This window comes from Helianthus annuus, chromosome 11 (genome assembly GCF_002127325.2).
Source record: "Helianthus annuus cultivar XRQ/B chromosome 11, HanXRQr2.0-SUNRISE, whole genome shotgun sequence".
Taxonomy (NCBI): Eukaryota; Viridiplantae; Streptophyta; class Magnoliopsida; order Asterales; family Asteraceae; genus Helianthus; species Helianthus annuus.
In genome coordinates this window covers 112,183,094-112,207,416 of record NC_035443.2, presented here as the reverse complement: position 1 = coordinate 112,207,416, position 24,323 = coordinate 112,183,094, and the positions used below count along the sequence as shown (strand labels likewise).

The 24,323-nt window shown below is 39.9% G+C and overlaps 1 protein-coding gene across 1 annotated transcript; it reads left to right on the top strand.

Moving 5' to 3' along the window:
- The first annotated feature begins 7,720 nt into the window (after positions 1-7,720).
- Positions 7,721-23,329, top strand: LOC118484053. The gene is made up of 10 exons (XM_035979941.1): positions 7,721-7,844; positions 8,262-8,366; positions 9,294-10,856; positions 11,361-11,959; positions 12,109-12,142; positions 13,388-13,807; positions 13,956-14,850; positions 20,977-21,337; positions 21,381-21,467; positions 23,237-23,329. Exons 1-10 carry the CDS (start codon positions 7,721-7,723, stop codon positions 23,327-23,329), a joined length of 4,281 nt encoding a protein of 1,426 aa, XP_035835834.1.
- The last annotated feature ends 994 nt before the right edge of the window (positions 23,330-24,323 follow it).

Sequence of the window (24,323 nt, the reverse complement as noted above, 5' to 3'; positions counted from 1 at the left end):
GTTGGTTTATAATATAGTTTCACCAACCAACCAAAAGTCCAAAACTATTTAAAAAATTGTTAGCAATCATTTAGTTTATCATACGTCATTTTTTAAAGTTATTAAGAGTGCCTACAAAACCTCAGTATGGAAGGGGTTTTTTTTAAGCTCAAATGGAGAAGAAAAGAATACAAGACAGCGATGTGAATGAGAGAGAGATGTGTTCTTGTCGAAGAACATCCTCAAACGTTGGGTCGGACCTAAAGGTTTCTAAATTTAGACAACGGCCTAGGGCATCTAAAAAATAGGGCCTCCAAATATTTTAAAAATCCTTATATAGCATATGTATTATGTATTACGCCCAAATAAATAACCAATTTTTAAACAAAAGAGCAACCAATATGCAACTCGTATTTAATTTAGGTCGCTGTTGTTATTTTCACTAACTGTAACGTCGCACATGCCCATTTTGCTCAATGGTGTTGCCGATTGGGGAAAAATTAGATGTGGGGAAATTAATGGTGTCACAAGGAAAATTCCGATTGGTTTATGGCTATTTTTTATTGTAATATCTGTATATTGCGATTCGCTTAATCATTTTTCTCCCTAAATTCCTAACTAGTACTTTGAATCTTTGAATTTTGATATTGTGCTTGCGACTAAGACTTAGAAGGAAGAAAGCAGAACCGATGTTTTCTTTATACCCATTCAAAGGGCCCCACCTTTGTAGTTTGCTTAGGGCCTCAAAAACGTTGAAACGGCTCTGCAAACTCTCAAATGTTTCGTCTTTTTTACTGTGATCGGTAACTTGGAATCAGCAAGCATCGTTCTCGCCCTTTTAGCCCCATCAGTCTTACCTGATTCATTGTTTGAACCACTATTACTGACCTTGCTTGTTGACTCAGATGCAGATTTGGAATCTACCTCTAGTTCCTTTGCCATAAGCACTTTGTCAGCTATCTTTGTCAGGTTTCCTACTGTCATTTCTTTTGTTGTATCAATGATCCCATTGTCGACTTTTCTTGACTTTAGCTCTTCCTCTTCAACTTTCTTTGCAGCATCTCTCTCTCTTTGCTCATCTTCTTGCTTCAAGGATTCTATGAGAGTTTTGAGTATGAGTAATGATCGTTCCGCAATTATGTTGCCTTTTTGATCCAAATAGCATTCACGATCCGGATCCCATCTGTTTGCCTTCTTGGCTTCTTTCCAAGCTCGATAGTTTTTATCCTTAATACTTTGAGCTATCATCTTTCGATAGGTGTATTTTTGCTCCTCAGTTCGTGTATCTTTGTATGGTTGAGTTTGTGCCATGAATGCAAAGCCAATTGCATCATCTTCTGGCAAGAACTCACTCCAATCGAACCTTGTCATCTTGAATCATAGCTAAAGCTCTCGACTTCTCCTTCGGAGTCTCCTGGATTTGCTTCATATTGGGCGGCTCTTCGCGATTTCGGTGATAAACAGCTTTCTTATAGTAGTCGTCATGAAACAGATTAGCTGTTTCATCCGCTGCTGAGTTTCTGCATTCCAGCTTGAAGTGCCCCTTTTGTTTGCATTTGAAGCACATCACTTTAGATTTGTCAAAACCCAATTTTGTCGAAGGCCCTCCGATGGAATTTCTTCCCGTTATCTGCATAAACCGTTGTGCTCTCCTGATTACGCTAGCCATGCACCAGCGTGTGTCGATTAACTCCATCTCTTCGGGATCAATCTGATCATAATCTTCTTTTGTTAGATTTGTATTTCTGATTTTCCCGGCGACCAAGCTTTCATATGATTCTTAGATCGAAGCAAGAAACACCATTTGTTGTTTCTCTGTCTCTTCATTGAAGTTTTGAGCATTGTTCAGGTTCACAGCGATATTGCATTGAAAGACGTTTTTTGGAACATTTTGCTGTTGCTGATTCCCTGAAACTGATGAAGAAGAACCTCCATGATAACCACTGCTGGGTGATGAACTGCTGCTTTGCTTCTCTTGAGTTATTTGATATTTCAGCAGAAAATGCAGTTTTCGGTGAAGTGATTTTCGGAATCATACTACCCCTGTAGTAGAGATCGACATTTTGTTGGTACGGGGTGTTGTTTACCTTGTTCATTTTCTTGATTTCTAGTTCATGACTCTCAAATCTTTCAATCAACCAGTCAACAGTCATTTGTGACATTGCCTTTATGTTTTTCAGAACTAAACCATAATACTACCAATCTTTTTCATCTGGCAAAGATTCCAATAACTTCTCAACCATCTCTTCTTTGGTAATTGTGATCCCATGTCTGACGAGTTCTATCTTCAGATGACAGAAACGCTCGATCATCTTTAATACTGTTTCACTCCTCATACATACAAACAAGTCAAACTCCTTTTTCAGCAGACGTTTCTTGTTTTTCACTATCTCTTCTCCTCCAATACACTTCTTTTCTAACTTAGCCCACAAATCTTTCGAATTTTCGTAGCTAATCAAAGAAATAATATCATCTCTAACAGATTGATGTAACAAGGCTACACATTTTTGTTCAGCAACCAATGTTTCTTGTTCAGTTTCATTCAAGTTTTCATAATCTTTTCTTCCAATATCGTAACGGTTCTTCATACACCTCCAACTCAGGTATGCAAATGCTTTCAACCAACCATCAGATATTCCTGCCCATCGGTTGTAGTCTTCAATCGCCATTAGCTTTGGCGGCTTGTGTAACGCTCCGTAATTTTGCGTTTAATTACATATTCAAAATTAATCATTTGTTTATCCAAAATATATTTATTTAAATTATTTATTCATTTATTTAATTAATTCTTTTATTCATTTATTTATTTATTAATTAAGGTTTATAATTTAAAAAGTTCAACTTCTGTTAACTTAGTTAAGTAATAAGGTATTATGACTAACCAAGTTAAATTTTCCTTTTTATTTAAACTAATAATAACAAGGTTTGTTAGATCAAGTTAAATCCAAGGGCTGTTTATGCACTTCTAAAAACTAGATACATGTTATAACCACAGAGACTGTTTGTGTAATTTTAGAAACTTAAAAACCTTAAATTAAAATAAATGGGTGACCCAGGACTCGAACCGAGTTCCCGCTTCAGAACACAACAAGTTAACCACTCCACCACTTGATTCATATCTGTCTAACACTATATCCTTTAAATTTTAAATAACCTATAATTTCCTCTCCTTTATCTTTGCCGCCAAACACAGCTCGCATCCAACCATCTTTCCAAATTAGTCTCGCTAATTGTTCGGTGATTTCAACGAATCCCGCGTTTCCGTCTTAACAAACAATCATGAATCCAGACGTTATTACTAACCGAATACAAGATCTTTTCTTTTTGGAAACATAAATCGTGCTTCAATCATGAGTCCGAAACACGTTTTAGAAACTTATATAAACGACATATTGATTTGAGAAATCCACACAACTCGAAGAAACATCTCGCTCTCGTTACTGAAGGTCGTCACCGGAGACACGGAGAACCCGCCGGAATTCCTCAACGCGGCCGGAGACACTCGAAACTCGCGACATCCTTCGTTGTATCGTGGGTGGTATTTGGTTTGGTTTCTTTGACTCGAAGTCCTTCGCCGGAGACTCGGAGTTGGCGACCGGAAGAGCCTACAAGTGACCGAAACCTCGACTTGCAAGCCGTTGGAGATCAGAGGCGCTGCCGGAATTCACAACGGAACTCGACTCGACCCATTTCGAATAATCGTATCCCGTTCGTTACTTTGGATTTCCCAATCTTACTCGTGTGTTACTTTCAAGGAATCTCCAAACGCAATCAATGTGAGCATACTCGATCCCTTTTTACGCTTTATTATCTTTGGGATGCAATACATGTTCTTTGAATCAAACACACAAACATGCTAGAACTTTTAAGCAAATAATCTCTATATATGTTCATACGTGTTATACTTGTAATCATACGTGTTATACTTGAAATCCTACGTGTTTAAGTTCATATGCTTATAATTAGTTATTGTCATGGAAAATTTGTTTAAAGACATTTTTATACATATACTCAAACTTGTATGCTCGCCAATACTTTTGTATTGATCTATGCTTTAACATGTATTGCAGGTTGTGATGATACAAGGAATTGATACGCGGTTGAAAACCGGTGCTTGTTATTGTTTAACTTAACGTTTTTACGTAAGTTTTAGTTTCGAATAGCCTACTTTTAATCAAGAATGTGTTTTGCAGGTTTGATGGAGTTTAAGGAGCTTTTCGGGAGCTTTACGGGTCATCGGGTCGAAAACCGGAGCACCGGGATGCGTTACGGATCAACCGGAAGTGCATGGAGCGAAAAATGGAAAGTTGATTTTTAGGGGCCGTCGGCGACGGGGTTCAAGCCGTCGGCGACGCCCTCCAGATAACCCCGTATGCACAAAAATGCCGTATCCAGTCATTTAGGCCGTCGGCCAAAAGAGAAAAATTGGAGACCCGTCGGCGACGGGGTCAGACCCGTCGGCGACGGGTGAGGGATTTTCAAAACGCGAATTTTTGCTAATTGAGGGTCTATTCCGATTTCTATTGGTTGGAACTCATTCAATTCGGGGGTTACACATGTTTTTGAGTTTGAAAGACATTCTTGGAGCCATATCTCATCTATCTTTCATCACCACTTCATCTCTATTCCATCTACCATCCATCCTACAACCCGAATTCTCATCCGAATCAAAACCCTAGTTCATCACCATCACAATCATTCTTCCACTTTCAATCCATTCATCATCACCAACCATTCCAAACCCTAATCATTCAACCATCCATCTTCAAGCTCCAAGATGACCCAATTCAAGTCTCGAACATCCGGTGATCAAGTTTCCTCGATCATGCTCGGCTAATTTCTTGGAGGTTTCACCCCGGTGTAGGTTATTGTAAGTCTAGGGTTTGAACAATGATTTAGTTTGGTTTTGTGACAACTTGATTTGTATTTGAATTGATTGACAATTGTCTTGCATTTGAACTATATTTGTGAATTGTCGAGTGAGTTATGAAATTTGACTTTGCAAAATAAGTTTGTGCAATTTTGCCTTGTCATTCAAAAGGTTTTACTTGTCCGAAGTAACGAAGTGCATTGTAGTCCGTGTATGCGTTGATAACAATTGGCACCTAAGCTTTGATGATAGAAATCCGTTAATAACATATTCAAGTGAATTAAATCTAAAACTTGTAAGAACCCTAGGATTGCAATAACCGAACCGGGTGTGAACCTTGTTTTCTCTATCTTGTCAAAACCTTTATTTACATTGTTGCAATTGCTCGTTTTTAGTAGTTATAATTTACATCTTCCAATCAAACAAAAATACAAAAACAAAATAGCAAGCTTCATAAAAGTGACATTTTCTACATTTCATTCAAAGTCCATTCGCAAACCACATACTCTTCGTGGTTCGACCCCTTGCTACCACTAGCTATTTGTTAAGGGTAATTAGGGTATATAAATATTATCTTTGACCGGAGCGCGACATTCCGATCAAATTTTGGCGCCGTTGCCGGGGAGTGCGTGCGCTTTGTGTTTGGATATTGTTTGAATTTGTGTGATTAACTGTTTAATTTGTTTTCCTTTCTTTTTGTACTGGTCTTTTTCCTTGTTACGCGGGGTGTGTTACTTGTGCAGGTTACAGGTAGTGCATGCGTACACGAAATTCCGGGAGGACTTCACCTCTAGTCTACGAACCGGAAATTGAAAGACTCGCAAGAAGAAACTTAGCAAGCCGGTTAGAAGCAACTCTTGCTTCTAATCAAACCAACCAAACACCACCATTCACACCAACCATTGAAACCGATTCAATGGCAAACCACAATTCCAACCAAGAATTTAACCCAAACCAAAATCTCCACCCAAATCAATTCCAATCCCGAGGAACCTTTTATCCCGCTCAAGAGCAACCGGGTGGTAACACCAATGCAAGACCACCCACTCCACCTTTCCGAAACCAAAACACCAACAACACCCAACGAACACCTCAACAACAACCTCTTCACCGACAAGCATCGTTACCTATCAACCTTGATGATCGGAATGTCAACTCCGATCGTAGAGGTAACCTTGATCGCGGCAATCCCGCGAATGAAGACCCGCTTTTCAACATCGATGATTTAAGGAATGCAATCCCCGATGACGAACCGTATAGTGTTCCCGGTTATCAATCGCCGGAACACGTGAGCATTCATACGGAAAATTCGGACGATGGGGGTTATTATGATGATTGAGCCAATGATGATGAAGATTGGGGTTACTTGAATAGGGGAAACGTATACAATGCTCGAAGGTACGACGATGAGGAGTTTGGGTCTCAAAATGCCAACTATGTTGGGGAAGAGGAATATGGCTACGGGGGTGGAAGAAACAATGGTTATGGAAACAACCGTCAACCACAAAACAACAACCAACGGAACCGGAATGAAGGGTTTTACAACAACAACAATAACAACAACAATGTAAACCCTAACCGGATTCCTCGTTTTGTGGGAGGTGGTAACCCGAGAGATAATCGAAGAGAGGAGAGACGGGATGAAAGACGGGATAATCGAAGACCGGTCGATCAAGAAGTTAATGGGCCACAACGTCGTCAACAACCTCCACGGGGAGTAAACGACCGTTTCCGACCAATAGTGACCGAGAACAACTCTCCAATAGTATGCGAAAGGAGGATGTTTGATTGTAAGCCGCATTATATCAACATCCTTCCTCATTTCAACGGGAGGTCCAACGATGAGCCATACACCCATTTAACGGAGTTCTCGTCTATTTGTGATACTATTGGAGGGCATAATTTCGCACTAGAGGAAGTGAAGCTTCGGCTATTTCAATTTTCATTGAAAGATAAAGCAAAACAGTGGTTCTTTACACTTCCGGCCAATAGTATTCGAACTTGGGAACAAATGCAACAAGCGTTTTTGGATGAGTACTATTCCATGGCCAAGACCGACGATCTAGAGATGAAATTCGGTCATTTCGTCAACTTTCAAGTGAGCCTTTACATGAAGCATTCACCCGATTCAAAGAACTCATGAGGAGATGCCCACATCACCAAATAGAAAAATGAGAGTTGGTGAAATGTTTCGTACGGGGTTTGGATGATGCAACTTGGAATCGGCTTGAGACGACAAGCAATGGTACACTCTTGAGCAATCATGAGGATGACGATTGGGAATTTTTGGAGAGGATGAGCAAACGGTCCAAACAAAAAGAATCGGCCGATAGAGCAAAAAGGCATCCGGTTTCCCGATCACTTCCTGATCTCGATTCCAAGGATAGGATTTCCACCTTAGAGCGGGAAATAGCTCAATTGAAGAAAAAGAAAGAGGTGAACGCGGTTCAATTTGAAGTGTGTGAAGATTGTGGTGATATTGGACATAGCACCAAGCAATGCCCAACGGGATCGAGTGACTACACCGAAGAGGTAAATCAAGTGTATGGGGATCGGAAGCAATACGACATGAATTCCAACACTTACCATCCGGGTTTGAGAAATCACCCTAATTTCCGGTATGGTAACGCCTCAAATCAAATGAATCCGAATTTCCAATCGGGTAATCAAGGTGGTCAAGGTGGGTCCTCATACAACAATCGTCAAGGTGGTAACCAAGGGGGTTACCAAAGGAATTACAATCAAGGGGGTAACCAAGGACATCAAAGTCGTGAAAGCAACTATCAACGGGGTTACAACCAAGGCGGAAATGGGAGTAGTGCTTCAAACTCTCAAGGTGATGACTCGATAAATTCAAAATTTGATGCTATTATGAATGCTATCAATCATTCAAATCAAGAGATGAAGAAAGAGTTTGAGGTACGAGATAAATCCCATAAGGCGTTGGAGAAGCAAGTAGGGCAACTTGCTCAAGAGATGGCTCAAATGCGCGGAAGTGGAGGAGGACTTCCAAGCGACACCACGATGAACCCTAAGCATCAAGGGTCGAGCTCGAAAAACACACGTGAGGTACCAATAAACAAAATTTCTTTACGTAGTGGTCGAGTGATAGATAACGGTGTTGAGCCACCACCACCCAAGTTTGTTGAAGGGGTGGTGGAAGATGCGAGTGATGATGAAGAGAATAACGGTCGAACGGGTCAAAATAAAAATGAATTAAAAATTAACAAAGATACACCCGTTGCGACCATTCCCATCCCAAAGGCTAAGGACAAGGGTGTGGAGGGTAATACCGCCCCTTTTCCCGAAGCTCTTTTGGGACCATCTAAGAAAGTGGTAAACAAAAGAGGCCCACACCAAGAAGAGATGTGGGAAATTTTTAAACAAGTTAAAATTAACTTACCACTCTTAGATGCTATCAAACAAATTCCTTCATATGCTAAATATTTGAAAGATTTATGTACCCAAAAGAGAACTCACAAATTTCCTAAAAAACTTGATTTAACCGATAATGTGAGTTCGATTCTTTCGGGTGCACTTCCACCAAAACTTCAAGATCCGGGGGCGCCCATTATTTCAATACAAGTGGGTGAATTCAAAATGACGCGGGCACTTTTGGATCTTGGGGCAAGTGTGAGTATCTTGCCGGGTAGTTTATATGACCAATACGATTTTGGTCCACTTCAAGTGTCTAACACCACCGTGGTGTTAGCCGACTTGACCCCTAAACTACCCCGTGGGATAGTCACGGATGTAATAGTCAAGGTCGAGGACTTTTACTATCCGGTGGACTTTCTTGTATTAGATTATGTTTCTTTGGACCGAACCAAGCAACCAACGGTGATCCTTGGTCGACCATTTTTGGCAACATCGAATGCCCAAATTAATTGCAAATCGGGCACAGTCGACATGACTTTTGGTAACCGTCGGTTGCGGTTAAATGTCTTTTCGGGATTAACGGATCATCTAGTTGGCGATGAATGTTATATGGCGGACATCGTTGACGAGTGTATACCTCTATGTGACACTAGTGTCGAAGAGGAAAACACAATAGAGGAGTGTTTCATGTTTGACAGGTTACAAGGAGAAACAAATCGGAGCATGGATGAAGAGATGAAAGAGTTGGAGGTTATGGCGGCAAAAGAAGGAAGGCCCACTTGGACACATCAAGTGGAAAGTCTTCCGGAAAGCATAGACACGAAGTTGAAGCCGTCATTGGAAGAACCTCCGGCATTAGTGTTGAAGGTGCTACCCAAGCATCTTAAGTATGCTTATGTGGGTGAAGGTAGCACGCTCCCGGTCATTATTGCATCCAATTTAACCGGGGAGCAAGAAGAGAGGTTGATGAAGGTATTGGTCACCCATAGAGCCGCTATCGGGTGGACCATTGCGGATTTGAAGGGAATTAGTCCCTCGGTGGTGATGCACAAGATCATCACGGAAGATGGAATGAACCCTTCTCGCGACACACAAAGAAGACTAAATCCGAATATGCGAGAAGTAGTGAAGAAGGAAGTTTTGAAGTGGCTAGATGCGGGTATTGTATACCCTATCTCGGATAGCCAATGGGTGAGCCCGACACAAACAGTTCCAAAAAAGGCGGGTATTCAAGTCCTCACAAACAACGCAGGTGAAGAGGTCGCCACTCGGCCGGTAACCGGGTGGCGTATTTGTATTGACTATAGGAAGTTGAATGCCGCAACTTCCAAAGACCATTTCCCTTTGCCGTTTATTGACCAAATAGTTGAGAAATTGGCCGGACAAAAATTTTATTGTTTTCTGGATGGTTATTCCGGATACAATCAAATTGCTATACATCCGGAAGACCAAGCAAAGACTACCTTTACTTGTCCATATGGTACTTTCGCATTTAGGCGGATGCCATTTGGACTTTGTAATGCCCCCGCCACCTTTCAAAGGTGTATGATGAGTATCTTTTCAGATATGGTGGGGGAGTCTTTGGAAATCTTCATGGATGATTTCTCAATATTTGGGTCATCATTTGATACATGCCTTGACCAACTCGAAAAAGTTTTGAAAAGATGTGTTGAGAAAAATCTTGTTTTGAGTTGGGAAAAGAGCCATTTCATGGTTCAAGAAGGGATTGTGTTGGGGCATGTAGTGTCGAGTCGTGGGATAGAGGTTGATCGTGCAAAAGTGCAAGTTATTTCTACTTTACCTTATCCCACGAATGTTAAGGGTATTAGATCATTTTTGGGGCACGCGGGGTTTTATAGGAGATTTATAAAAGGATTTAGTGATATAACCAAACCTCTTTGTAAATTATTGCTAAAGGATCACCCGTTTGAATTTAACCAAGAATGTCAAAATGCCTTTAATGTATTGAAACAAAAGTTGGTTGAGGCCCCAATCTTGCAATCACCGAATTGGTCGTTACCATTCGAAATTATGTGTGATGCAAGTGATTATGCGGTGGGGGCCGTGTTGGGTCAAAGGGTAGACAAGAAACCGGTTGCTATTTACTACGCAAGTAAGACTCTCTCGGATGCACAATTGAATTACACAACTACCGAGAAAGAGCTGCTTGCGGTGGTATATGCGTTGGATAAGTTTCGTTCTTATATATGGGGTACTAAGGTCATTGTTTATTCTGACCATTCTGCAGTTAGGTATCTCATGGACAAGAAGGATGCGAAGCCGAGGCTAATCCGATGGGTTCTCTTGCTACAAGAGTTTGACCTAGAGATTCGAGATAAGAAAGGGAGTGAGAATGTGGTCGCGGACCATTTGTCGCGGTTAAGTGTAGAGGATTCTTCCCGTGAAGAAATTAATGAGACGTTCCCAGATGAGCAAATTTTAAAAGTTGGAATATTACCATGGTATGCTAATATTGTCAATTATTTGGTTACAGGTGACTTGCCGGCTCATTGGGATAGAAGGAAGAGGTTGCACTTCCTGTCTCAAATCAAGTATTACACGTTGGAAGAACCGGACTTATTCAAGATTTGTCCGGATCAAGTCGTTCGAAGATGCATACCCGACGAGGAGATTCCTAGCGTCTTGATGCACTTGCATTCATTTGCTTGTGGGGGCCATTTTAGTGGTCACAAAACAGGGCACAAAGTGCTCAATAGCTGTCTTTATTGGCCGACTATTTTTAAGGATGCTTTTAATTTCGCTAAAAATTGTGTTGAGTGTCAAAAGTTAGGGAGTATATCAAAAAGGGATGAAATGCCCATGCAACCGATCCTTATTGTAGATATTTTTGATGTATGGGGGATCGATTTCATGGGCCCATTCCCTAATTCGCATGGCAATTTATACATTTTGGTGGCGGTCGATTATGTATCCAAATGGGTCGAAGCGATTGCCACCAAAACGAATGACCACACCGTTGTTTGCAATTTTGTTCAAACGAATATAATTTCTCGATTTGGGGTTCCCCGGGTAATCATTAGTGATGGGGGATCTCATTTCAAGAACTTTAATTTTGGCAAACTCTTGAAACGGTATGGTGTTGACCATCGAATTGCTACTCCCTACCACCCACAAACAAGCGGTCAAGTTGAGGTTTCCAATAAGCAAATAAAAGAAATTTTGCAAAAGACCGTTCGACCCGACCGAAAGGATTGGTCAACGAAGTTGAATGATGCTTTATGGGCTTATAGAACGGCTCATAAAACACCTATTGGAACCACTCCTTATCGCTTAGTTTATGGGCGAAATTGTCACTTGCCAGTTGAGCTTGTGCATCGTGCTTGGTGGGCTATAAAAGAGGTTAACATGAAATATGACGATGCAGGAAAGGAGCGAAAGTTAAAGCTTTGCGAGTTGGAGGAGCTTAGGGAAGAAGCGTACGAGTGTGCCTCAAAGTACAAGGATGACATGAAAAGGGCACATGACGTGAAGTTGAAGCCAAAGGAGTTTGAAGTGGGGCAAAAGGTTTGGCTCTACAATTCGAGGCTTAAATACTTCCCGGGAAAGCTCAAGAGCAAGTGGATGGGCCCGTATGTGATTACACGGGTCGGGAAACTCGGAGATGTCACAATCAAGGACCCAAAGGACGGGTCGAAGCAAACGGTTAACGGTCATCGCCTTAAACCATTCCTTGATGGTAACGAAGAGAAAAAGGATGCAAATGTGGAGTTGGTATGTTTCTTGGTAAGCGTGCCAACATATGAGGTGAAGTAAAAGGGCCGGTAACACGTTTTGTAAAGTTATGTATACCTATTTAATTGTTTGCGTATTTGGATGTGAATCGTTTCCGTTTCATACTAACCTTTCTTGATTGTGTGAAGTTAGGGCACTCCAATCGGGTCATGAAGATACAAGGTATGTTTTAGACTTGATTTGGTGCATTGAGGACAATACACGATTTTTTTTGGGGGGTGGTAAGGCCGTTAACGATTATTTGTTTAAAAATTTTTAACTTATAAAAATCACAAAAACATTTCTAATAATTTTTAGGAATTTTTAATGTACATAGTCCCTTTGGTAAAACTTCATAATTTTCCTCCTATTTAAAAAAAAAAAAAAAAAAAAGGCCTTGTACCCGTCGGCGACGGGGTGGTGGCCGTCGGCGACGGGGTCTCTAATAACCCGTCGGATGAGTTTTTCCCGTAAGCAGATGATTAACCCGTCGGCACCAGAACCAAAATTCACCACCCATCGGCGACGGGGTCTTAGCCGTCGGCGACGGGTTCCCCATTTCGTTCCGACGCTGGTTCGTCCTCATTCGTTTAAAACCGATTCAAATCACTCTTAAACCTATTTAAACATAACCCAAGTGCACTTGTACCCTATAACTCGACCCATATCATTCCCACATCAGTTTTTACCAAAAATTCCTTGCATCTTCTCTCTCCAAATTCACCTATTCCTTTCATCTTCTCCATCTTTCTTCATCTCACCTCAAGAACCCTAGACCTTCAAGCTCCCATAACTCTCTCAATTCTCCACCAAATCCACTGATTTTTGGGTCCATCTTGGGTAATTCTTCAAGACGTACAAAACCCCCAACACGGTTTTCATCAATTCTTGCTATTGTGCAAGATTTCTGGGCGTGTTCTTTAGGGTTTTTGAAAGGGTGATCATCAAATTGCTTGTTTGCCATCTTTTCTTAGTTCTTCTTGTCTAACAACATCAAAGGTATGGATTCTTCTTAAATTCATGCTTGATTATTATATATTAGTGTTTTTCTTCCGAAATTTTGAACTTTTTGGTTTAAGAGTAGGTTGTTTAGACAATGTATGTTATGCTAGCATGATTTTGAGTAAGATTAGTTGTTTTGAATGGGAATTGAGTATGTCATAACCATAGTGAGGTGATTACACTGTTATGAACATGATTGAACATGAAGATGATGTTAACCTTTGTTAAAATTATAAGAGATTGTAAGATTAACAAAAGGTAGATAAGTTTATGACAAAGTGAGCGACTTTGGAAGTTTAAAGAGGCGATTTTGCATACACTTGTTAATTAAACTGTCAACGTTACACTTCATGTTCAAAGTTTGGGAGTTAATGAAGGTTGAATCTATATTGATGTTTTGCTTGTTTTTGATTGTAGTCATGGCAGGAAGCAAGAGACAAAAGACTACGGGTCAAGCTTTATCATCCGGGATTGGGTCTTCTTCGGGTTTAATACCGAAGAAGTGGGAGCAACCGAGCACTGTTGCAGAAAATGATGCAAGATTATACCGACAAGATTGGGAATGGGCAAAGTTCAGGGATAGTCAAAATGCCAGAATTTGGGATGACGAGAAGAACAAACAGTTGTCGAGCTACCAAGATAGAAAGTTGGAAGCTAAGTTGTGGAAATGGAAGATGACAAATGGGGTGAACACGTCGGTTCCAACAAGAGTGATATGTGAACGGACCGTGAATGTAGAAGAATTCCGGAAAATCGGGATTGTACAAATGTTTGAGAGGTTGGGATGGGAGAGCGTTTTGGATTGGTGCAAAGACAATACTCACCGGATTTACTTGTCGGAAGTATGTGAGTGGTTGTCCACGTTGAAGCTTGTAAACAGGAATGAATCCCCTTCGCAATGGAAGTTAGTGGGGGAAGACATCTCGAGGAAACATGACGATGTCTTTCGAAACTCTGAATCGTATTGCTGGGTTTGACTCTTTGGGGGTACAAGCCTATGATTACCCATCCATTGAGAATTTTTTGGATAATCATTTGAACATCAACGATACGGAGCAATTGATAGATGTTATTTTGCCAACCCACCCAGGGGGTGACATGAAACGGAAGCATATGTCGCTCGAGGGAAAGATTCTTCAAGGGATCTCGGTTGAGAACATTTTAGCAAGATTTGGTGATCGTGGGGGTGTGAGAGTAAGTGATTGCAGGGTGGTGCATGCCTTATTGTATGGGACCCCGACACTGTCGTGGAGGCACATAGTCATGATGAACACATGGGCTACCAGGGAGTCGTCTCAGAGGCGGTTTATTCCGTATGCACCCCTCATTAGTGCCATGCTTGTGCAGCAGAATTGCTTACCCACGGAAGCACTATGGGTCTCTAAGCCAGTGGAGGAATTTACTTGGGGTTACATGAAGAAAAATTGGAGGATAGAGGTCAAGTTTTCGGGAAATAGGTATGTGGTGACCGATGATTTGGGAAACAAGTTTGAGGTTCGTACTTCTGGGGCACCACCCGTGCAGGAAGAAGATGTGGAGATGGAGGAAGAAGAGGAGCAGGAAGCTGAACCTTCCGGGGCACAAGGACCGAGGCAACGATACATGCGGCCACACAGAGAGATTAACGCAGAAGTGGCAGGTTTTGTGACTCGGAGACGTGTGCCCTCTTACAAAAATTTTGATAGGGGGCAACAGGAGATATATGATAATGTCTCCGCGTGTATAGGAGAAGGTCGGGAATACAATCAAAGGAGAGAAGCTTGGCAAGGGTCTTATGGAGCTTCAATGCAAGAATACTGGGACGCTCAAGGAGCCCAACGTGAAAGAATGAATAAGTTCATGGAAGAGCAAGAACTGTTCCAAGCCATGCAAAGATCACACATGGAACAGTTAGCAAAGCAACAGGAGGATGAAGCAGCCCAAAGGCGGGCATGGGAAGAAGCGGAAGCGGCGCATCGACAACAAGAAGAAGAATTGAACCGCCGCCGTTGGAGTGCCATGTACGTCTCTCAACAGATGGCGCTTAATAACGCCAAAGTGTTGCATGATCAGGAGCGACACCATAGAGACTACCAAGCCGGCCTCCCCTACGCCGAGCACTCGGGGTGGACAAATTACTCCGATCTTCCCTATCCTCAAGGCCCATCCGACCCGACTCCGCATTGGCCCGAAGCGGTAGGGTCTAGCTTCGTTCCAATCCCGTACCAACCACCGCCCCAAGGGGAGCAAAGCCCCTTAGATAACTATAGGGAGATGTTCGAGGCCCTCACTGGTTATCCATACCAACCCAACCCTCCCATGGATCCAAACGAGCGATATTAGCGGTAGAGGTATGGTATGTTTTATGTTGTTGTTGTTGTATATTATTTTCCGTTATTTCTTTTTGTTTTTATTTAATTATTGCCTAGTTAAATGAACTTTGTGGGTGTGTTCCCTATATAACCCTCACGAGACCGACTCGTCCTCCCGAGCTATCGGGAGGTTTAAAGGGCTTGCGTGCATATGCTAAATGCCGTCGTGATTCCTACGAAAGTGAGTTAGGTTTATTGTTGTTGTAAAATATTTTCCACGTAAAATCAAAAGTAAAATAATGTATGACTTGGTAATAATTTCATAAAAGTGGTAGAACTAGGTTACTAACAAATTTTGATGGTTGTGAGAAGCATGCTTCTACACAAGGGTTAAGATTTGTAGGTACATTATGTTCGTGAGACGACCGCTTGGTTGAAAAGATGAAGAGCACACGAGGAACTAGCGAAAAACCAGGTGCATACGTTTCTTGTTATCTTTGATTTTTAGTTAGCAAATAAGTGGAGTGTAAATTGTATTTTATTTTCCGGGGTGTAAATTTGGGAGAGGTTAGCCGTGTCACATCCCTTGTGCTTTAAAAACTCTAGTTCTTACACATTGAGGACAATGTTTACCTCAAGTGTGGGGATGGGGGAGTAGTAAAAATTTTCGATTTTGACCCGTTCATTTAAATACTACACATTGAGGACAATGTTTACCTCAAGTGTGGGGATGGGGGAAAATTTCAAAAATTTTTCAAAATGTCTTGTTTTCAAAGCAATCTCAAAAGCACAAGTAACCAAGTCAACGAGGGATGTCACAAACCATTTGGTCTTTTGTCATGGTCAAGTTCAAATTAATAAGCATATCGGGTATTTAGCGGGTGGTTATTTGAGAATAATTCGCCTAAGGAACTAGCAATGTATGCATATCACATATCATACCCTTATACGTGAGGTTTGAGCCCTTTATACATCATAGATGCACATTCACATGTTTCTTTGTTTGAGTGGGCCATTAGTCGCGTATTGTAGAACTTGCAACTTTTGATACATTTGAGACTATAGACCAAATACAAGCACGAGAATGATTAAGGCATTAGGTAAACCTTTTTCTCTTTAAACCATTTATTTATCCTTACCCAAACAAGTCCCCTAGTCGCCCAATTTGAGCCTAAACCTTTCATTTGACAACCCACTTAGCCCATAACCATAAGCCTTTTATTTTTAAACCCGTGTGATGAAAATTCGATTATAGGATCTTAAGTTTGTATAGTTGTGATTCATTTGTATTAAAAAAAAAAATTTCAGAAAATGTTGCGAAAAAGAATGAAAAAGTATTGAGAAAAACACAAAAAGATGTGCTAGTAGTTGGTTGAATAAAAGGCGGAAGTTGTTGCCTCATAGTTGATGTTTATTTGTAGTCTTGTTTAGTTTAGTGGTTTGTAATAAAAATCAAATTTTTCATCACCATAGCCACTTAAAAATATCCTATTCCTACCCTTCGCCTAGCCCCGTTACAACCCCTCAAAGACCTTTTGACTTATGCTTAGTATTTGTGTTCAATAGTGGAGGATGATTAAGTTGCAAGCCTATGCGGGTACGTGTTCTAATCGGTTTTGAGCGATTAATTGTTGAAAAGCTAATACATTATACATGTTAGAAAACTTTAAGCCGAGTGGAGAGCACATTGTGAGGGATATGCATGATTTGTTAGTTTTACGGGCGGGTTAATCTTGGGTAACCATTTGTGTATCTAAAGCACGTCACCGCTGAATACATTGAATATTGTAAAGAGTTTGAACTTTTGTATGACATTAGACCTTAACCTTTGTCTCGGGAATGGGATGTATATTCATTGTTTGACCCACGTGAAAGTGAAAAACAGATTTGCTTGAGGGCAAGCAAAAGACAAGTGTGGGGATGTGATACGCGGTTGAAAACCGGTGCTTGTTATTGTTTAACTTAACGTTTTTACGTAAGTTTTAGTTTCGAATAGCCTACTTTTAATCAAGAATGTGTTTTGCAAGTTTGATGGAGTTTAAGGAGCTTTTCGGGAGCTTTACGGGTCATCGGGTCGAAAACCGGAGCACCGGGATGCGTTACGGATCAACCGGAAGTGCATGGAGCGAAAAATGGAAAGTTGATTTTTAGGGGCCGTCGGCGACGGGGTTCAAGCCGTCGGCGACGCCCTCCAGATAACCCCGTATGCACAAAAATGCCGTATCCAGTCATTTAGGCCGTCGGCCAAAAGAGAAAAATTGGAGACCCGTCGGCGACGGGGTCAGACCCGTCGGCGACGGGTGAGGGATTTTCAAAACGCGAATTTTTGCTAATTGAGGGTCTATTCCGATTTCTATTGGTTGGAACTCATTCAATTCGGGGGTTACACATGTTTTTGAGTTTGAAAGACATTCTTGGAGCCATATCTCATCTATCTTTCATCACCACTTCATCTCTATTCCATCTACCATCCATCCTACAACCCGAATTCTCATCCGAATCAAAACCCTAGTTCATCACCATCACAATCATTCTTCCACTTTCAATCCATTCATCATCACCAACCATTCCAAACCCTAATCATTCAACCATCCATCTTCAAGCTCCAAGATGACCCAATTCAAGTCTCGAACATCCGGTGATCAAGTTTCCTCGATCATGCTCGGCTAATTTCTTGGAGGTTTCACCCGGTGTAGGTTATTGTAAGTCTAGGGTTTGAACAATGATTTAGTTTGGTTTTGTGACAACTTGATTTGTATTTGAATTGATTGACAATTGTCTTGCATTTGAACTATATTTGTGAATTGTCGAGTGAGTTATGAAATTTGACTTTGCAAAATAAGTTTGTGCAATTATGCCTTGTCATTCAAAAGGTTTTACTTGTCCGAAGTAACAAAGTGCATTGTAGTCCGTGTATGCGTTGATAACAATTGGCACCTAAGCTTTGATGATAGAAATCCGTTAATAACATATTCAAGTGAATTAAATCTAAAACTTGTAAGAACCCTAGGATTGCAATAACCGAACCGGGTGTGAACCTTGTTTTCTCTATCTTGTCAAAACCTTTATTTACATTGTTGCAATTGCTCGTTTTTAGTAGTTATAATTTACATCTTCCAATCAAACAAAAATACAAAAACAAAATAGCAAGCTTCATAAAAGTGACATTTTCTACATTTCATTCAAAGTCCATTCGCAAACCACATACTCTTCGTGGTTCGACCCCTTGCTACCACTAGCTATTTGTTAAGGGTAATTAGGGTATATAAATATTATCTTTGACCGGAGCGCGACATTCCGATCAGGAATCTAGTAGGATTGCCTAGAAACGCATTTAAATTTTAATACTTGCAAACCTGTTGTAATTTGTTTCCAATCTTGTAATAAACCTTTATTATGAAATGAAATTTATTTACTTGAATACTTGTCGCATTTTATTTATTTCAAACTTGTGCTATTTCTAGTTCAAACAATGTAAAATGAAATAATTAAATACTTGACACAAATAGCGTTATGATGTCTCTTGCCATCTATTTCGTCTCATCCTGATGTTTCCGCCATTGGTTGGGGTATGACAGATTGGTATCAGAGGCATAACTATAGGGAATTAGGAAAAGTAGGATGCTTTTACCTAGTCTATAGTTTAGGAACTTTTCTCATTATGTGTTCTTTAAAACTACTTCCTTTCTATCTCATTTGCTTCCATTTATTCTCTTTGGTCTTTTAACGTATAGGCCTTTCCTAAGGCTAACACAATGCACACTTGGAGGCTTTGAAGACACTCTTATAACACAATCAAAATGATTCACCAAAATAGAGGTGATTCCCACATTTGGTGATGACTTTCACTCAGCTATACTTTGTATTTTTCACGAAATTTACCCTCAAGTTAGTAGTAATATCCAAATCTTGAAGGAAATTTCCATTTCATATTCTAGTGGACCCTTATCTTATGATAAGTACCAACCACACTAGGGTACGATGTTATCAAGTTAGAAGTGAAACTCGTATCTTGTTAACTAGTCCCACTCTTCGATTTTCAATCTCGCCAAAGTTTCGATTTTCCCAATCGATTAAGGACGTGTAGTAACTGGAAGGACAAATATCGTTAGTCGCTTCTCGATGAGAGTATTTATCTATTAGGCCAAAGCACGTTTCCTTAATTTGAAAAGGGCTTCGATTTACTTTGGAATAGTCTTATGTTACGTTCCGTGATAATCCACGTTTGCATTGAATCTCTTTTATGTTATATCTCAAAATCTATGTGATTTAACATTTACAACCTCGGTCACTTCGGTGTCGAGGGACGCACATTTACGACCTCAGTCACTTCGGTGTCGAGGGACGCACATTGACGACCTCGGTCACTTCGTTGTCGAGGGACGCACATTTACGACCTCGATCACTTTGGTGTCGAGGGACGCATATTATAACATTTACGACCTCGGTCACTTCGGTGTCGAGGGACGCACATTTACGACCTCGGTCACTTCGGTGTCGAGGGACGCACATTTACGACCTCGGACACTTCGGTGTCGAGGGACGCACATTATAACATTTACGACCTCGGTCACCTTTGTGTTGAGGGACACGCATTATAACTTTTGTTAGTACATTCATCTCTATAGCCTTCGTCAATCCGAGCCGTAGCGAGAAACAGAAGAAAATGAGTTGTTATATTAGTGATAACTAGACAAAAGGCAAGGTGGCATAATTGTAATAATGAGAAATCTCATTAAATGCCTTAGACTATAAATAGGGAGCTTTATGTTTAGTTTATAACTTTTGCTACATTTGTCATTTTGGAGCTTTCTAGAGCTAGAGAGAGAAACTAGAGAGAGAAAGTGACATCGTGATTCAGGTTCTTGTATGTTTTCAGATTTGATCAATAGAATCACAGATTATATTACGTCTCGTGTGTTCGGTCGCGTTCGTGTACGGATTCCGCACGTTATACGTTCGTTTCGCAATCGTTTCGGAGTCAAACCGGTCCTACTAGTGGTATCAGAGCAGGAGCTCGATTGCACTGATCTATCACACGATTTCGCACAGGATTACATCAGATTCAGATCCGCATTTCATCTCTTCTTCATCTTTTTCATATTTTTCACGGTTTTTACTGATTTTCGTCAAATCGAAAAGGTTTTTACGGTCCGATTCAGCTGAATTTTGGATATATTGTGCGAATATACCTGATCTATAACCCTACCAAGTTTCAGATCCAAATTCTTAGTCCTTTAGAAGTAATCGAGGTTTTTCTGTTTGTTATTTGCGTCAAATTCAGGTCCGCTCAAACGAACCTGGATGGTTCGCTCATAGGGATTCGCTTATTGTGGCTGTTGAGGTTCGCTCATAAGTGTCGCTTGTGTGGTCCGCTCATAGGAACAATTCAGTTCAGGTTGCAAGAGATTGTCATTCCGCTTGAATTTGATTCAGCTCACTTGAACTTTGAACCAGTCCGTTTGGAAGTCGGACAAGTTGTTTGGAAGTCCAAGTCATGTTTGTGTGAACCAGGTCGTTTGAAATTGATCCGGGTCATAGCAGTCCGCACAAATTTTGTCAACCTTCAGTCTCCACAGAATATTCACGAGTAATTCGAGATATTCAAGGTTTGAAGACTAAAGCAATGACTGCTGAAGTAACACTTACTCGTTAAGAAAGACATGCACGTCTGAGATTGGATGATGTGTATGATGCTTACAAAGAAGCAACACGAGCAGGCAGGTGGAGCAAAGATAAAGAATGCTATGTTGATCCTCAAGGAAATCCAACGGTTGATTCGAAGACAGTTGACCTTGATGCATTAGTTGCGGCTATACCTACTGTGAGTGTTTGGTGCAAAGGCCTTAGGGAGATTCCAAGGTACAAAGAGCAGGTTGAAGAAGGTATTCGGAAGGTAATATTTGCTAGTCTGGAGAAGAAAAAGAAGAAGACAGTTGAAGAAATTGTGACTGAGAGTGAGAAGATGGTGAATGAAGTGAAGAAGGTTGAAGAGAAAGCCGAGGAACTTGTTGAAGAGAAAACACAAGTGGCTGAGGAAGATCAGATTCAGAAAGCAGAAGAAACCACAATGCCAGTCACTGAGGTAATTATTCAAATTGATACTTCTGATAAAATTGATAATGAAGCTGAACAACAATGCAAGAATTGCATGGAAACGTGCAGTTCTTGTATTGAGAAAGATGAAAAACTCAACAACAGAGACATTGAATTCAGTAAAATAGAAAAAATTTTCAAAGAAAAATGTCATGAGATGATTGAAAATGAAAAGTATTTGAAACAAGAAAATGAAAAATTGAAATTAAAATGTGATGATCTTGAAACAGAAAACAAGAAATTAAAAGAAAAGTGTTCAGCTGATTGCAACGAATGTGTTTCAAAAGACATCAAAATTCAAGAGTTGCAAAAAGAATATGATGTAATGAAATTTTCATATGATACTATAAAAGAAGCATATGAAACTTTAAAAAGTAAAGTCAAAAGTCTAGATGATAGATTGTGTGCTTGTCAAAGAAACACTAAATTTCTTAAAGTTAGATTTGAAGATAAACAAAGAGTGTTAAACCAATATATTGATGATGTTGCTAAGCTTAAACAAGAATTGGCAGACAAAGAAAAGTTGGTCAATAAATTGCAAAGCTATCATTCATCTTCATATATTCTGGAACGTATTTTCAACATCACACCCGATGAGAAAGAGTCTGAAAAGAACAAAAAGGGAATAGGGTCTGAATACCATCAAGTTCCACCACCGTTGGAGAATAATTATACATTCTATGATGGCGAAAAAGTGGAAAAAGTAATCAACATGGTTGATCAGTTACCCGATAACATCGATGTGACTTATACCAAATCTGATGATATCAGTGATTCAGAGGTGGTAGGTAAGGTTGTTGAAAGTGTTTTCAAAGAAGAGTCGGTTGATACAGGTAAAACTGAATCACAATATGAAAATGAGGGAAATTTTCATGATGGATATCTGAAAAACACAAAATCCGAGAAAAATTTGAATGATGATTCAAAGGGATTGGTTTATACCATGATTGGATCAGACAAATTGTTCTTAGATGTTGTATTCCCGATTCAGAATGTGATTTCAGAAAAGGTTGATCAGGTTTTCAAAATGGTTGAGATTGAAAAATCTGAGATTTCAAAGTTTGCTGGTAAAGGTCACAAAACTTTTTATAAGAAACCGGGTGTCAAAAAGAAAAACATGAAGGCTGGGTTGGGTTATAAAAGGAAACAAAATTGGAAGAAAAATGTGACGCCAAATTATCAAGAAAAAATGAGTTTTGTTCAAGGAGATAGTTTAGCAAAAGAAAAAGAACTTAAAATTGGACGACAGTGTAATGCTGAGTTTGAGGCACAAAAGAAAAATCAACAACCACAGGTCAAAGATGTGTCCATGAGAACATGTTTCAAATGTGATCAAAAAGGACATCTTGCACGCAAGTGTCCAAATCTAAAACCTGTGGATGTTGTTCAAAAGAAGATTGATGCTGAGAAACAACAATCTGAGAATGTGAGACAAAGGTCAACCAAATTTGATTCGAACCAAACTTGGAGGTATAACACAAATAAGTTTGCTTCAAATCAAAATTGGAAATCAAATCCTAACAGGTTCAATTTAAGACAGACCTGGAATTCTCACACACCCAGATTCAGAACAACACAAAGTTGGAGAACATCTGTTGATATGACAAAACCTCAAGAGTTTTGGAAACCTAAAAATGTTGTTCAAAATCTAAGTGCTCAAAAAGATTCACATTTTTACAAATGAGGAACACCAAAAGGTCAAACATGGAGTGTTAAGAAACATGTTGATTCGGTAAAAGACGAGAAAGTTAAAGTTAAAATTGAGAAAGTTTTTGTGAAAAATGACAATGAATTTCCAGCATTGAATGAAAATTATTGTGTTGAAATGCCTAACGTTCAACAGACCTGGGCTAAATTGTTCAAATAATTGAGTTAGTTGAATGTGCAGGTGCTCAAGAATACTGAAGATTGTGAGATTGGAGGTTGGAGCAGCCTAGCACAACAAGAGGAGGAGGCTGCTGCTGGACCCTGGTTTGGTTGAACAGGGAGTTTATATGTTTTTCTGTACATAAATTAACAATATTTCAAAAACTCTAAAAATTAGAAAATTAAAAACCAAAAATATGTTTGAGTTTGTTAAAAGTTGAAAAACCAAAAATATGTGTTGATTGAATACGCCGAAACCCTCACGACTGAACAAACATGATTACATTCATCAGATTGAAAAACGGTTTTCAAACTGTAAAAATCAATGTGTTGTAAATCATGGGGGTAATTACTGCTTTTAGTGTAATTCAGTGCATGATTAGCAGAACATGGATGGCGAGACAAAGCTATCAGTATCGTGTTGTCAAATTTCTTTTAATGATTTTGCATTTTAGGGGGAGAAAAATTGTCAGAAAATACAAAAACATTAGAAAATTTGAAAAAGCCAAAAACATGATAAAATTCAAAAAATTGAGTTTTTGTGTAAAAAAAGGAAATGATAGTACATCAGTAGACAGTTACAGTATGCTAAAGAATTGTAATGATTAAATAGCATTAAACAGTCTCACTGATGATATGTCGATAGGTTTTTATACACTTAGTAAACTTTTTCGGGATATAAACCTAAATTCAAACTTGCTTATTTCGTGGGGAACACTACTTGGATATATAGGTAACCCCTGAAATCTCGTTTGAAAGGTCTCGTATTCTGATATACTAGGTTTTCATACTCAATGATGTCTGGGGTATTATTCCGGGACTTCTGCTGAATGGAAGTTCTGACCTAGTCCTTGGATAATACTTTCCCCAAATGCTTGAAACATAGCATTATAGCCCTCAGTTAATTAGACAATAAAATTGATAATCATCTGTTGTAGCTAAAAGATCCTCTAAAGGGGACATACTACAAAGTCGAAACTGATATCTCTCTGCGCATACGGAAGTATCGACCTGAGATCCCTCAGTTATCGCTTCCCTAATTTATGTACAGATATCATTGTAGTATAATCACCTGTAAGACTGGATATTGAGATTCTGGATACGGGAGT

Bases quoted from the DNA above. Each gene is read 5' to 3' on its own strand.
- LOC118484053 (XM_035979941.1), top strand. From the start codon at position 7,721: ATGAATGCTATCAATCATTCAAATCAAGAGATGAAGAAAGAGTTTGAG. The intron at 7,845-8,261 runs GTGGAGGAGGAC...TACCACTCTTAG, and splicing joins GATGGCTCAAATGCGCGGAA to ATGCTATCAAACAAATTCCT. The intron at 11,960-12,108 runs GTATGTTTCTTG...GATTGTGTGAAG, and splicing joins AGGATGCAAATGTGGAGTTG to TTAGGGCACTCCAATCGGGT.